The 15,323-nt window shown below is 48.9% G+C and overlaps 1 protein-coding gene across 1 annotated transcript; it reads right to left on the bottom strand.

The window, feature by feature from the left end:
* Positions 1-5,834: 5,834 nt before the first annotated feature.
* On the bottom strand, positions 5,835-9,097 carry LOC309805280 (transmembrane emp24 domain-containing protein 9-like; the record flags this gene model as incomplete). Its single annotated transcript, XM_082623212.1, has 6 exons — positions 5,835-6,127; positions 6,253-6,399; positions 6,967-7,092; positions 7,426-7,526; positions 7,950-8,195; positions 9,013-9,097. The coding sequence occupies 6 exons, from the start codon at positions 9,095-9,097 to the stop codon at positions 5,978-5,980; spliced, it is 855 nt and encodes a 284-aa protein (XP_082479338.1). The 3' UTR covers positions 5,835-5,977.
* Positions 9,098-15,323: the final 6,226 nt, after the last annotated feature.

Raw genomic sequence — 15,323 nt, 5'->3', positions numbered from 1 at the left:
GGCAACTGCTGCCTATTCTCGGGGCCTCCCTTATACTGGTGATACCTTTATCTCCCACGGGTGAGTCTTCTGTTTCCCCCAGCTGCTCAGATACCTCTAGGACATGTCAGTCCTCATCTAGACATTCTATACATCACCCAGAGTGAAAGTCAAAATCCTCAGCATGAGCTACAAGGCTTTACCTGATTCCCTCCTACTTCTGAGCTCCTCCTCTGCCCCTTGCTCTCGCTACCTCAGCTACCAAGCCCTTTGCTTCCCATGCTCCCACCTCAGCGCCTTTGTACTTGCTGTTTCCTCTGCAAGGAATCTGGCAGCTGACAAAGGATGGGTGGTGGAAGCTCTTGTCCAGGATGCAGGCAATAAGTGGTGTGTCTGCAGAGAATTTAAAAACAATAACACCAAGTAAAAGTTGACTTGCATTTTATTATCATCACCACATGCTGGCAATGTCACTGATAAAATACTATTCCCTGAAAAAAGAATCTTCCATGCATCTAAGTTCTAAACAATTGCTGTGGTCGCTGATGAGTTTTAATGATACACGTGTGCTTTAAATCAACACGTTTTTATTACTTATCCTTCAATAAACATAAATATTGTGTTCTACATGGAAGTTAATTGAGAGAACTCCCAGCTATACAGTCACAACCACAGCCATCCCCCCATTGCCCCTAAACACAAGCCAACAAGCATTCATTATAAGACTAAGATTGTAACAGTTTGGAATAGTTTCTGCTTTATAACAAAGTGAATCAGTTATACGTATACATATGTTCCCATATCTCTTCCCTATTGCGTCTCCCTCCCTCCCACCCTCCCTATCCCACCCTTCTAGGTGGTCACAAACCACCGAACTGATCTCTCTGTGCTATGCAGCTGCTTCCCACTAGCTATCTATTTTACATTTGGTAGTGTATATATGTCCATGCCACTCTCTCACTTTGTCACAGCTTACCCTTCCCCCTCCCCATATCCTCAAGTCCATTGTCTAGTAGGTCTGTGTCTTTATTCCCCTCTTACCCCTAGGTTCTTCATGACATTTTTTTTTCTTAGATTCCATACATATGTGTTAGCATACCTGACTGGATAATTTCAAAGGTCCTGTCTTCTAATTCCAGATTCCTTCTTCTGCTTGATCCATTCTGATGTTGATGCTCTCTCTTTTCATTTCACTCATTGTACTCTGCAGCTCCAGAATTTTGATTTGGTTCTTTTATATGATTTCTCTTTGTTAACATTCTCATTTTGTTTGTGTATAATTTTCCTGATTTTGTTCAATTGTCTTTCTATGTTTTCTTGCAGCTCATTGAGCTTCCTTAAAACAACTATTTTGACTTTTTATCAGGAAAACTATAGATATTCACATCTTTGGTATTGGTTGCCAGAAGATTATTGTGATCCTTTGGTGGTGTGATAGTTCCTTGATTTTTCATGTTCCTTGAAGTCTTGTGATGCTGTCTTCACATTTGAAGTAGCAGTTACCTCCTCCAGTCTTTACTCATTGACTTTGGGAGAGAAATACCTTCTGTCAGCCCTGCTAGGGATTCTGAGGTTTCTGGATACACCTACTCTACATTCCTTGTTGTCTCTTGTGGCAGAATTCTTAAGCTTATATGCCTTCTCTCCATCCTGCAATGCACCAGACCAGAGGCTGACAGACTCCCTTTTGCTTTTCCAAGGATAGAGCTAAAGCTTGAGTTTGTTGTCTCTCCCTGGCCAGCAGATTTAGGCCAGCTTTCTACACATGCTCACTACTGTCTGCCAGAGCTTGTTCTCACCACCATCAGGAGTGCATTCAGGGAGATAAGCCACAGGGAGGTGTGTAGATGAGGCACATGGAGCATCGGCAGTGCCTGTGGGCCATTTGGGAGGATTCAAAGGTAAAGTGTCCCCAGCAGCTCATGACAGTTAGTAGGATCCATGTCCCTTTAATGTCCTCTGAGGGTCCTATGTGTTCTCACCCAGCCTCTTCCCACCCCCCAGTCATGTAGCTCATAACTCAGTACTCTGCATGGAGCAAGAGAGAAATGACCTCTTTGACAGGATCCGACACTGCTGGAGAAGCTGGGTGCTTACTCACACACTCTCACTTTACCCTGCAGGAGATATCACTGACCAAGAAAATGATTTCTTAGCACTGAGCTGTGCCAGTTTGGAGGACAGATAATGCAGGTAAAGTCAAACTGTTCCTCTTACCCTCTCCAACGTGTCCAAATGTGTATTTTTCTGCTCCAACTATGTGCTGGAATTTCTCTTCTGGAAACCTGGATTTCCACAAAGGCTCTCTTATTTATAAGTGATTGTCTAAGACAGTGTTCTCCAGGGAGAGAGGCCCACTCCTTCTTCATAATCTTTATCATGCCTCCTGGATATGCACAACTGTCATTTTCTCACATTTATGTCAAGTGTTGCAAAACAACTCCAAGCTCCTTCATCCAACCAGTTTGTCTATCCAATACATCTCAAAATTTATACTACAGAAACCGTGGCACTGTTACTGTTGTCAAATAATTTGAAAAAAAATAACACAAAAAAAGGACAAACAATATACTTGCAGGTCACCAGTCTGCAGCCTCTGATAACAGCCTACTTCTAGTTGTCCAACTTGCAATAGGTATATTCACTTCCATCCATTGTTTGATCTAACTTTCCTCCTGTCTTCATCCTACTCATGTTACACTTATTTTCCTGATTCCTTTGTTTTTCAAAGTCTCTGTCTTACAGTGTTATATATTCATGGGTATTGGATTATATTTTGAATTATATTGAAATCTTTTGTACATTTGCATCTCTACAGGCTCCATTTCCCCAAAATAGAATTCCTTCCCTATTCTTCATATTTAAACCATTTCATCTTTCAATGTTCTACTCATGTAGTGTCTCTTTTATAAAGACTTCCTTGGCATCCCTTTTCCCATTCATCAATCCATCCATCCATCCATCCATCCATCCACCCAGGTCTCACCCCATCCTGAATTCTGAGAGCTCTGAGTACCCCATTTATTAGATTACTTGGGACCTTATCAGGCGTACACTTCTTGCTCTCTGTCGTGGGTTGAATGATGGCTCCACAGAAGACATGCCTATGCCCTAACCCCTGGACCCTGTGAATATGAGCTTATATGGAAAAAAAGGTCTTTGTTGATATAATTAATTTAAGGACCTTGAGATGAGATCATCCTGGATTACCTGGTTAGGTCCTAAATCCAAATGACAAGTGTCATATGACACAAGAGGAGGAAATGGAGGCAGAGACTGGAGGGTTGTAGACAAAAGCCAAGTAATACCTGGGGCCACCAGTAGCTGGAAGAAGATGAAGGAGTCTCTTCAAGAGCCTTTGGGGGCTTCCCTGGTGGCGCAGTGGTTGAGAGTCCGCCTGCCGATGCAAGGGACACGGGTTCGTGCCCCGGTCCGGGAAGATCCCACATGCCGCGGAGCGGCTGGGCCTGTGAGCCATGGCCGCTAAGCCTGCGCGTCCGGAGCCTGTGCTCCGCAATGGGAGAGGCCACAACAGTGAGAGGCCCGTGTACCGCCAAAAAAAAAAAGAGCTTTTGGAAGGAGTGCAGCCCTGCTGACACCTTGATTTTGTACTTCTGGCCTCCAGAACTGTGAGACAATAAACTTCAGTTGTTTTAATTTACCAAGTTTTATGGTAATTTGTTATGGTAGCCACAAGAAACTAGAAATTCAAATGGCCAGCTCTTTAAAATCAGAGGCAGTGTGTTTTACCTCTTTGTATGAGGTCTTTCCTCTACCTGGAGAAAAGTAGCCAGAACAGAGAAAAGAACCATGAACTGAGTTGAATTGGCCAGGTTTCAGCATGGCCCATCCCTTATTAGCTTGCTCTCTTTTCTAAATCAGGGACACATGTCATTTCCTCTACAGAGTGACTGTGAAGGTTTCATGTGGAAATGGATGGGGAACCCTCTTCTACTGTGTGTGTGCAGCTCTCCCATGTACTCACTGTTGCTCTTTTGTGACTTGTTTCCCTATTGAAGTGTCAGGATAAGGTCTCACCTCTGTGGGTAGAGGACAGGGTCCCTCTGAAAAGGGTGGTCATTCTGGGGTTAATCACTGGGGAAGAGGCAAGTCCTAGACATGAAATCATAAATTAGAAAGCAGGCTGCAGGCAGCCTCTCTGGAGTTGGGCTTTTGCTATAGTGGCCTTCTTTCAGCTTCCCCAAATAGCCATGTTCTTTTTTGTTTTAGGGCTTCTTCATGTGCTATTCCCTCTAGCCAGAACATTCTTCCCCCAGCTAACTCCTATCCTCTGTCTCAGTTCTAAAAAGCAGCCTTCCATTACTACCTAGATTAGGCCAGGACTCCTGACATATTGCCCTTAGCCCATGCCCTTCTCCTCAGAAGCATGCATCACCATTACGTCTTGTTCAACATTCTGCCTCATTTGGTGTCATACCACAGGTTCCATGGGCAAGAATGTGCCCACCTGGGCCTTGTGCTTCTCCTGCAGCAGAGAGCAGAGCCCTCTCCTCACCCCCACCCCCAGCTTCAGATAAGGGAAGTGACCCTAAGGTCACATTCTCTGTTTAGAGCTTACTCTCCAGTGGTCCCCATCCCCAGCCTTCAGTTAAGTCTCACTTATACTTTCTGAGGCTAATTGTGGCCAGACACACCAGTGAGCAGCACCCGAGGCTTGCAGTCATCCCTCAGGAGTATCCTAGGGGAGAGTGCATCTATCTCAGGGGCCAGGGCTGTCACAGCTGCCCCACTCTATGGGGAGTCTCCCTCATTGATATTCTTGACCTTGACGATTTGGACTTGATTTTATTGAGGGTGCCAACCAGTGAATTTCCTTATAACAGAAAATGTCAAATTCATGTGAGAGATGGCTATAATCCAACAGGGCAACCAACATAGGGCTTGGTAAAATGTGGACTAGATCAGGCAGAAGCAATGGAGGGCATCTACCCCTGTGTGCACTTGTGAAGGTTGAGTTACAGGAGATGCTGAATGTAATGGAAACATTGACTTGGAATCTTTAGGTATCTCCTGAAAGGATTAGCCAATGGCATCATAAAAAGAGACAGAGGTCGGGCTTCCTTGGTGGCGCAGTGGTTGAGAGTCTGCCGGCCGATGCAGGGGACACGGGTTCGTGCCCTGGTCCGGGACGATCCCACATGCCGCGGAGCGGCTAGGCCCATGAGCCATGGCTGCTGAGCCTGTGCGTCCAGAGCCTGTGCTCTGCAACAGGAGAGGCCACAACAGTGAGAGGCCCGCGTACAGCAAAAAAAAAAAAAAGAGACAGAGGTCAACTGAAAAATAGCAGGACGACAGAGGTGCCCATAAGACTCTTTGAAGAACCCAGCAGTCCAGGTGACTGGAATAGGATAGCACATGAGCCTGACCAGAGCCCAGAGAGAGAGAAGGCAGGTTGGGCACAGGATCACCACCAGCACTCAGGTTACCCAAAAGATGGGCCCAAATTGGACTTTTCTGGAAAAGGTTCCACATGTTGCTAAGGCTTCTGGGGTAAAAGTATTCTTCACCTCATCCATTTTGAGATCAGTCCCCCACTAATGCATGCAGGGCCTCAAATATTAACATCTGATTGGACACATATAACGAATTGCAGAGTAGGAGGCAATAAATGTTTAGGTCAGAAAGTTTGACAGTTATAATTTATATTCACTCTTAGTTCACCCATCCTGTTTAACGTGGGGGTTGGGGTAACACTCACCCAACTCCTGCTCAGCCTCACAGAGCAGCAAAGGAGCCTACAGCTCCTCCCACCCACATGTCTCCAGCTGGAAACCCATCCTCTCCCAAGTCCTGGCTCAGAAACCAGTTTAAAGAGGTCTTCTGTCCCCCACCCCCCCACACACACACCAGTAACAAGGAAGTCCCTCAGGGTTGGGAGGAGTGGGAGGAGCCAGGAGACAGACCAGGCCAGGCCACTTCCCATTATTCAGCAGAAGGGGAATGAGTGGGGACTAAGCCTCTGGTCTCTGGGGCTCATCTACACCAACTTCTTGGCTTTAAAGAAGCTCTTGAGGTGCTGCATCTGCCAGATGCCAGTGGCCACAAGGATGAAGGTCTGCAGAATGAACCACCACAGCACCCGTTGGTTGGTGCTCTCGCTGGTCTGCCGGAAGCGCTCCTCTCGCCACTGTGGGAGGGGAGAACAGGAAGGCGTGGCTAGAACTGAATCGACTCCCAGGGGAAGAGCTGAAAGAGCCACTCCCTGGGAGGTAACACATCCACTGTCCCAACTGGCCCAGCCCGGCCCCTCACCCTCTGGTACTCCTGCTCCTTCTGGATCTTCTCCACTTGCTCCACCAGCTGCTGTATGCGCAGATGCAGCAGGGTCAGCTTGTCATTGGCTGCAAGTTCTGTATAATCATTGGTGTGTTCACCCAGCTGCATGTCCAGGTGAATGGCCTGGGGAGCAGGGGAGCCAAGGGTGGGGGTCAGGGAGCTCAGCTCCACGCACCTGCCAGAAACCCAGCTTCCACACACCAGTCTGGGCCTGACTGAACTGAGCAGTTCAGTGCCTCAGACTCATTGATGTGGGGACTAGCTCTAGCTCCAGGTGCCAAAACACCAGATCAAGGCCCTGCTTGCTTGGAGTTCCATGTCCAAAAGACAGAAGGCACAGAACAATGTGCAGAACAAAATGTGTATGACTCAGTGTTTGAGACACGCAGCTCCTAGGAGTTCCATGTCAGTGGGAGGTGGTAACGAAGAGCCTGGGAGCGTTCAGCTGCTGGACAGCTCTGAATTTCACATTATGAAGCTTGGTCTTTATTCTAGGGATGGCAGGGAGCCGAGGGATGATTTTAAGTCAGAGTGACTCCCTCCTGGGTCCCCTCTCATTCTTCAGGACCTGTCCTCTGTATGCTTACTTCAGGGAAAGCCCAGCCCTCCTCAAGAGGCACCGCCTACTGAGCCCTTCTCACCCAAGGGACTGAGGTGTTAAGGGCTGGTGACTTTCCCCTCCATACTCACCAGCTTGCCGTCATAGAAGAGGGCGAACCGGATGGACTCGAGGTGAAGGCAGATCTGGTGCTCTCCAGGAGACTGGGAGGTGAAGGAAAAGCTGCCCCGAGGGCCGTACTGACGGGCCAGCAGATTCTAGAGGAAACAGCCTCCGTGAGCACAGAGAAGCTGACCAGAAACCTGCTTCTAGGAGAGGAACTCTGGGGATATCCCAGGTTCTGACCCCCACAGGCCAGACCAGTAGGGAGGGTGTGAGGAAAGTGGCATCAGTTTGGGCTTGAAAATCTCAGATCCCAGCACGGCTAGTACACGATACTCTACAGATTGCAAAGAGCATGGCCTTCCTTGAGCCCTCCTGCCTGTGAGGAGATGAGCCCTCCTCTGTGAAATGGAGGACTAGGGAGGACTAGACAATGACGCTGGAGACGTGGGGGTGGGAGGGCTGCAGGGAGTCAAGGCCTGCCTCACCTTGTTCTCGGGGTCCTTCACAAACACGAACAAATTGATCCACTGCGGGGAGGGCTGGTACTTTTCCATAGCAGGGTCGTATAACTCGGTCTTGTAGTTACCTAATGGGGAGGCAGCCTGGATGCATCCCCATCCACACTCATGACAAAGAGCCCGCCCAGGACCTCCAGGAGTCACGGGGGCCGGGGGGAGGAACAGGAAGATCCGGGTGTCTGATTGTGGGGCTTGACCACAGCCCTCTGCCTCTCTCCTTCCCTCTCCTGCCCCGCTTTTCTGCTGTCATCCGGGTCTGGATCAGACTTGCCTCCTCGGCGCCCCCCAGCTCCGGCACAGGCAACGGAGAGGATGCTTTGCCCACACTGCTGTCCACCCATTTCCCACCCGTGCCCACCCCCGGCAGCAGAGGGGAGGTATGGGCCTGAGCTGATCCCGCGGGGCCTCATCCCCATTCCCTCTCAGGACTCTGGGTGCGGGGAGGGCAAGGCCGGGACTCTGGGTGCGGGGAGGGCAAGGCTCGCGCGCACCTATGACCACTGTGCCATCGGGGATCTCCTGGATGAAGCACTTCTCCTCCAGCTCGCTGACCTCGAGGTAGAACGCGCCTCCGCCGCCCGTGAGCGCCAGCAGCTGCCCCAGCAGCAGCGGCACGGCCAGTCCGGCTGCCCTCGCTCGGCCCCATCCCCGCCCGGGGCCGGCCCCGGGCCCAGCGCCTCGCGTCCCGCAGGTCCCCGCCACCTTCCCAGCCGAGTCCGAGGGTGTCTTTGCGGGGCCTGCGAGAATGCAAACTAGGGCACGGACTACAAATCCCAGGAGCCCCCGCGCGGACTCGCGTTGCGGAGGGGCCACGCGAGCTCCCACCCCACTAGTAAGGCGCTGTCCAGCGCTTTCCTTGCCCCGCCTCGCTTAATGCGCGCAGAAACCCAAGGAGGCGGGTGCTCTTAGCCCCATCTTGCTGATGTGGTAACAGCCTCAGAGAGAAGAAGGAAGGGACTAGCCCTCTGAAACTTGCAGGAGCGGCTGCCTGAGATGGGTGTTGAGAGTGTGGGCAGGTCCAGGTGTGACCTGGACCTGAACCTCGAGGAGGTTAGAAGTGATGGTGAGACAGAATGAGAACTACAGAGAAGCCCTGTGGGGTTCAGAGGCTGACGTAGTAGTTCAGGAAAGGAACGGAGAAATGTCCCTTTTATGGAAGGGGTAAGTTTGACTCAAGCTCTGAAGGATGGTTAAAATCTCCCTGAGCAGTGAGGGAGCAAGAACAATTTAGGTGGAGAGACCTAGAATTGCCTAACAGCAGCAGGCCAGTTAAGGGACTAGGGGAAGAAGGTTTATGGGCACATGGAGGGAGGAGGTAAGTCGGGCCGAATCACTGAAGGGGCAGGAGCTGCCAGGCCAACTTGCACAGGTGGGACTCTTCATCCAGTGGGACCAAAAGAAAAGACTGTGAGTGAGCCTGGAGGGTGAAAGAAGTCGGCAGGAATGCAACTGGAAAGGGAAAGGGAATACACAACTGAAAGATGTGGGAGGGTGGGGCCAACATGACAAGACAGGGACCCAGGAATAGCAAATCTCAGGAATTCCGAAGCTCACGGTGCTCTGAGTAGGGCAGTGTATACTCAAATGTCAATATAAAGCAGTAGCCCTTCCCAGGTGGTGGGATGAAGTCCTCCACCATCTAGTGCCTGATGATAATAGATGCTCATTGGTTTATTCAGTAATATAAAATGATGATGAAAATAATAATACTTTTTATTCTTCTGTGCCAGCCGCTGTTCCAAGCACTTTTTTTTTTTTTTTTGTGGTACGCGGGCCTCTCACTGTTGTGGTCTCTCCCGTTGCGGAGCACAGGCTCCGGACGCGCAGGCTCAGCGGCCATGGCGCACGGGCCCAGCCGCTCCGCAGCATGTGGGATCTTCCCAGACCAGGGCACGAACCCGTGTCCCCTGCATCGGCAGACGGACTCTCAACCACTGCGCCACCAGGGAAGCCCCCAAGCACTTTTTAATGTATTAACTAAATTAATATTTTAAAAACTCTATAAGGTAGACTCTAATAGGATTCCAGTTTAACAGTTGGGGAAGCAGTGGCAAAGAGAGGTTGAGTAATAATTTGCCCAAGGTCATCCAGTGATAAGCGGCAGGCATTTGCTCACACAAACTCTGAGCATGACTTTACGATACACGTTGGACATGAATATGAGTAAAACCTGTCTCCTGTCCTCTAAGAGCCCACTGAAAAGCAAAGGAGCAATGTCAATACAGTGTTTTAAGATTAATAATATGTTTTAGCTACCAGAAATTGTCCCCTCACTTTATCAGTGTGGCCCATTGATAATTCTAGGGGAACGTTTTTATTCCTTCACTGGGAATGATCTTTAAATGAAAATGACAGATGCAGGTGTTAACAAAGGCAGACACTTTAGAAAGGTCAATTAAGACAACAGCTGAAAAGCATCTGTTGGATTTGGGAACTAGCTGTTCATCAAGGGCATTCGCCAGGAGCTGGGAGCAGGGGTGATGACTCAGGGTTTGGGAGGCAGGATGAGGTGCTGTCCACGGTCCTGAATCGTGATTGTCAGTACCACCGCCTGCAGTAAGGGACTGGTTTTTGGTTTTTGTTTTTGTTGTTGTTTTATATATAAATTTTCCAATCCTTCCTGAGCCAATACTTTTGTAAAAAAGAATAAAACATGAAACTGATTATGTGCTTGAATGTCACATCAATGTTAAATTTCTATAAAAGTTTCTAAGCACTCAATTTCTGTGCTTATCTCATTGCAGACCTATAACAAACACTCATGGACCAGCACTGGCCCACAGTGAGTAGCACTGTTTCATAGCCAGTGATCAGACTGCCCACAGAAATCCCCTAAAGGGACAAAGGTGGAAAATTATTAGGGCCTGCAGTGACATGCCTGTAAGGAATTAGTGCACCAGTGACTTTACAGCAAGATTGCAAAGCCAGGAACCCAGATGTTGGGAAGGATGAGATGGTTCCCAAGTAGAAAAAGTACTGTGTTGATGATAAAACCTGTTTCTGAGTGATGACAGGGCTGAGAATATAAGAGAAGATAGCCCACCATTCTGGGATTCTCCCACTTGACAGTGATCTCATTCCACACTGTCTGCCAAGACTACTGAACCTGGGTGCCGTTTGTGAGATTTAAAGGAGACATTGGGAAACTGCATCTACTTGCCCTATCTGAGGTTCCCCTAAGATCGAAGACTCTGGCAGGCCTCTACTACATGCTGTTCCCTTTCTAAGGGATGTCCTGAGCCCCCATTGCTGCCCTCTTTTCCACTTGCCTAATTCCTATTCACCCTTTCAAGACTCAAGTGCAGCATCACTCTTTTAGGTGTTTCCTGCCCTGGGCTCCTTGGGACCTTGCATTAACCATGTTGAATTATAATTGTCCATTCACATGCAAGTCCCTTGGGGCTGATAGCTGGAAGAGATTAAGACAGGTTTCTGCCACATATATTTATCTCTGTGCTCCCCAAAGCCTAGCGAAAATCTAGGAACGGTATGATTGTGCAGTGGATGTTTGGTTAGAGAAAGGGAAGAGAGAGGAAGGAGAAAAAGTAGAAGGGGAGTATGGAGGGAAAGGGGGGGATAGAGAGAGGAAAAAGCGAAGTTGGAAGAAGAAAGAGAGAGAAAGAAGAAAGCAAGGATGAAGGAGGTTGGAGAGAAAGAAGGAAGAAGAGTAATGGTGAGTCATAAGCCAAAATCTCCATACCTTGTGCCTGGCCTTCCTTATGATGTCCCCTCCTCATTATTCCCATTAGGCATCTCGAACTAGGGATGGTGGGGGTGGAGATACATCATGGTTAGAATGTTCTTGCACATAAAATCAGAGCTTCCATGTGCACTTCTGCTCTGGTGCTGGGTGGATTCTCTTGGTTTGCTGGTGACCTCCACATCGTCCCCAGGACACCACCATGCCACTGTTCCTTCCTCTGGTCCACTGGTCTCTGCATTCTTCTTCCTCCCTGGCATGTAGAAAAATATTCCTTGTGACCATCTCCACAAAGGAATTTCCTATGAAAGTTCTTTTCCCTGTGCTTTCTTTCCCAGAACACCTAGGCACTGAAGGGTGTGTATGTGCTGAATCCAGGGATATCAAGAACAGTATCGTGCTGGACCTAGAACCAACCACTGTTCCTGCTTCATGCACCACCCCCACCCCCCACCCCCACACAGGCTCACACTTATCCCTCTGACAGAATTCTTCCACTCCTGGTGAGTTTTCTCAGAGTTTTCTCACTGACTCCCTTTCCAGTCCATCTCTCTTCAGGGCTTCGGGCAGTCCATCCCACAGGTCTGTGCCTGGCTTGGTCCTCCAACCCTCCTGCACTGCAGGGGTTCCCATAAGGAGGGCAAATCAAAGGGAGTGGCTGGGCTGTTCCTCAGTCCCTGAGAATCAGGAAGCCATTGATCCCAGGACTCAGAGGACTTCGAGGGGTAATGTGGCCAAATGCAACATACCAGTGCACTTAAGACTCAGCTCTATTCCAGCCAAAATACCGTTATACTTTCCCACAGTAAAATGTTTGCAGCATCCTCAAAGGTCCCCACTGTCTTCCAAACATCTTTTCTGGATGAGTAAAGAAATGCACAGACTTGGTTGAGGCACCAGGACTCCTCTCTGGGCTCAGTTTTCACAAAAGGCGAATCCTCTCCCCTCATGCCTGAGGTTGTATAGATGAACCTGGACGAGGGATGCAGCTTTCTCAGACATCTTCTATTTATCATCACCCTTTCCATCAATTTCCCGAACTGGTAACCACTTCTGCCCTTGAATGAAGACTTTCTCTCCAGTCTTCCATGCAAATGGGAAACCTCATTCTTTTGGTTCAAAGATCATTAATTGTCTAGAATGAGATGGAACCCAGGGGGAAAGGAGGGTAGGGGACATGATGGGGAGACCAAGGTGGAGGGAAGAGAGCAGAGGAAGGTGGCAAATCCAGACAGTGACACTTCCTTACTTCCCCTTCCCCTTTCCTCTCCACTATTTACTCCCTTCTTTTCCATAGCACCTCCCTCCTCCCTTTTTTCTCTCTGTTTTTTTTTTTTTTTTTTTTTTTTTAGCGGTATGTGGGCCTCTCACTGTTGTGGCCTCTCCCGGTGCGGAGCACAGGCTCCGGACGCGCAGGCTCAGCAGCCATGGCTCATAGGCCCAGCCGCTCCGCGGCATGTGGGATCTTCCCAGACCGAGGCACGAACCCGTGTCCCCTGCATCGGCAGGCGGACTCTCAACCACTGCGCCACCAGGGAAGCCCTCTCTCTGTTTTTAAAAGGTAAGTTTTACTGTTATTCAGGCATGGTGAGGCCAACAGATCAGGAGATGATTACTATTGAAAAGATAGTTTGGGGACTTCCCCGGTGGTCCAGTGGTTAATACTCTGCACTTCCACTGCAGGGAGTGCAAGTTTGATCCCTGGTTGGGGAACTAAGATCCCACATGCCGCAGGACATGGCCAAAAAAGAAAGAAAGAAATAAAGAAAAGATAGTTTGTTACTCACAGTTCCCAAGCAGACTGGGTACACCAAGTCATGCAGGGCCACATGGGGAAACACCAGGGTTGGTCAGGAGGCAGAGGAGTGAGGAGAAAGCATGGATAAAAGCCTTTATTATGGTGTTCATGGGAAGGAGTGGGTGATTGGTTAGTTTGAATAATTTCAGCAGGCTTTGTGGTGTCGGGGCTGTCATGGGTTATCTGGTACCTGACCCTGAGGTCATTAGGGCAGGAAGAATATTGGCTTGGTGCGTGAGAGTTCAATAAAGATGGTGGTTGGGGGCAGGGGGTATGGGCTTTGGATTGGTTGGTTTACATATGAAATGTACCCTCTCAGATGAGTCCTTTGCTATCTCTAAGAACTAACCCTGGGAGGGGTAGTGAGGCCCCAGATGCCAGAGCATCAGGAACACAGAATATAAGAAAATATAGTTAATACACTCCCCAACCAGAGTCTGCACCACTGGGTCTCCAAAAGATCACGGCAGCATTCTCATCCCACCTACATTGAGGGCTTTACAAGTCAGGAGATGAGGAACAGGGTGGAGCAGGTGAGGAGAAAGGTGGGTCACAGCCCTGCCTTCTCTTGGACTGGGGCGGAGCATACTGGGGCCAAGGTTAAGAGGAAAGTAAGACAATTGGGTTTCTACTGCTCCCACTGCCAGGATACTGCTGCACCCAATCTGGCAAGTCCCAGCCATGTTTCTGGCTTTGAAGAACAGGTTCAAATGACCTAAGGTGTGTCCTGGTCTCCATCCTTCCCCATCTCCATCCCCAAAACTAAGATTCAGGATTGTGTACTGGCTCTGTCATTAGTTGACTGTATGACCTTGTACCTTACTTCCCTTCTCCGGTCCTCATGATTTCCTGCCCCTATAGCTGCTCCAGACGAGGCCTCAGCCCCCTTGCTGCTGGTCCATGTTGCTGAACTCTCTGCCTGTCAGGAGGTTGTGTCAATCACTCCAGCTTACAGGTGCCAACTGTGTAAATACTTGTTGGTTGAATAGGCACTGTCACCACTGGAGAGGAGGAAGAGAACACCAGGGCTGCTCCCTGAGTGTGGGAGAGGTGGCGCTGGTGTTTGCTTCCTGAGATTGGAGTCTCTTCATGAGGGAGCTTCTGACTTAAGGATATGTGGATGGAATCAAAGTGAAGTAAGTTCCTCAGTTACCATCAACACTGTGATGTTATTTAATCTCCAATTTCACTGTTCCCCTGAAAGTATGTCAAGAATAAACTCCAGGGCTTTCCTGGTGGCACGGTGGTTGAGAATCTGCCTGCCAGTGCAGGGGACACGGGTTCGAGCCCTGGTCTGGGAAGATCCCACATGCTGCGGAGCAACTAAGCCCGTGAGCCGCAACTACTGAGCCTGCGCGTCTGGAGCCTGTGCTCCGCAACAAGAGAGGCCGCGATAGTGAGAGCCCTGCGCACCGCGATGAAGAGTGGCCCCCGCTTGCCACAACTGGAGAGAGCCCTTGCACAGAAACGAAGACCCAACACAGCCAAAAAAATATATTAAAATAAATAAATAAATTTTAAAAAAGAATAAACTCCATAACTGTGTCCCAAATCACACACACACACACACACACACACGCACACATTGGGTATACATTCATATTCTCCTACTGCTGCCTTCTTTACTTTCCCTGTATTATTTAATACCTCATGAACTTTTCCCCTGTTACTGTTCAGACTCCCATCTCTGAGTGTTCTCAAAGCTGTGGCCCTGGATTTAGGAAAACTCTTTGGGATATGGAGCCCATCTTCTGCTTTGACTATGTCCAATGCTCAGTGGGGGAGATTTCCATCAAGACTGGTAAAGGTCTAGATAGAAATTATTCTCTTTTTCTCCACTGCCACAGAAAGAGAATGGGCCAAGAGTTGTCTACTTCTAACCAGTCCCGTTCTCAATGTGGAGATTCTGACGTAAAGAACTCAGAGGAAACCAATGGAACAGTCAAGACAGTGTATCAGACAAAAAGCACACAGCCTGTTGTCAGCATAGCTTGGGAAATATGACATGTGTGAAATGTAGAGATATCCCTTTCCTCATCTCACAAGATATAGGAAAGCAAGGAACTTCCTGTAAAAGTGCTTTAGCAAAACCCAAATTTTAAGTCAATGACACCATTTAAAAACATCTAACCATGGAAAAAGACTGAAAGCTTTCTTTCTAAAATCAGGAACGGGACTTCCCGGGTGGTCCAGTGGCTAAGGCTCTGTGCTCCCAATGCAGGGGGCCCGGGTGTGATCCCTGGTCAGGGAACTAGATCCCACATGCCTCAAGTAAGAGTCCACATGCTGCAACTAAGAGTTCGCATGCCACAACGAAAAGATCCCACACGCGGCAACAAAGATCCTGCATGCCGCAGCTAAGACCCA

The sequence above is a fragment of the Mesoplodon mirus genome (genome assembly GCF_964341445.2).
Source record: "Mesoplodon mirus genome assembly, chromosome: 5".
Classification (NCBI taxonomy): domain Eukaryota; kingdom Metazoa; phylum Chordata; class Mammalia; order Artiodactyla; family Ziphiidae; genus Mesoplodon; species Mesoplodon mirus.
The sequence above is the reverse complement of the archived record's forward strand: the minus strand, read 5'-3'. Positions and strand labels throughout refer to the sequence as shown.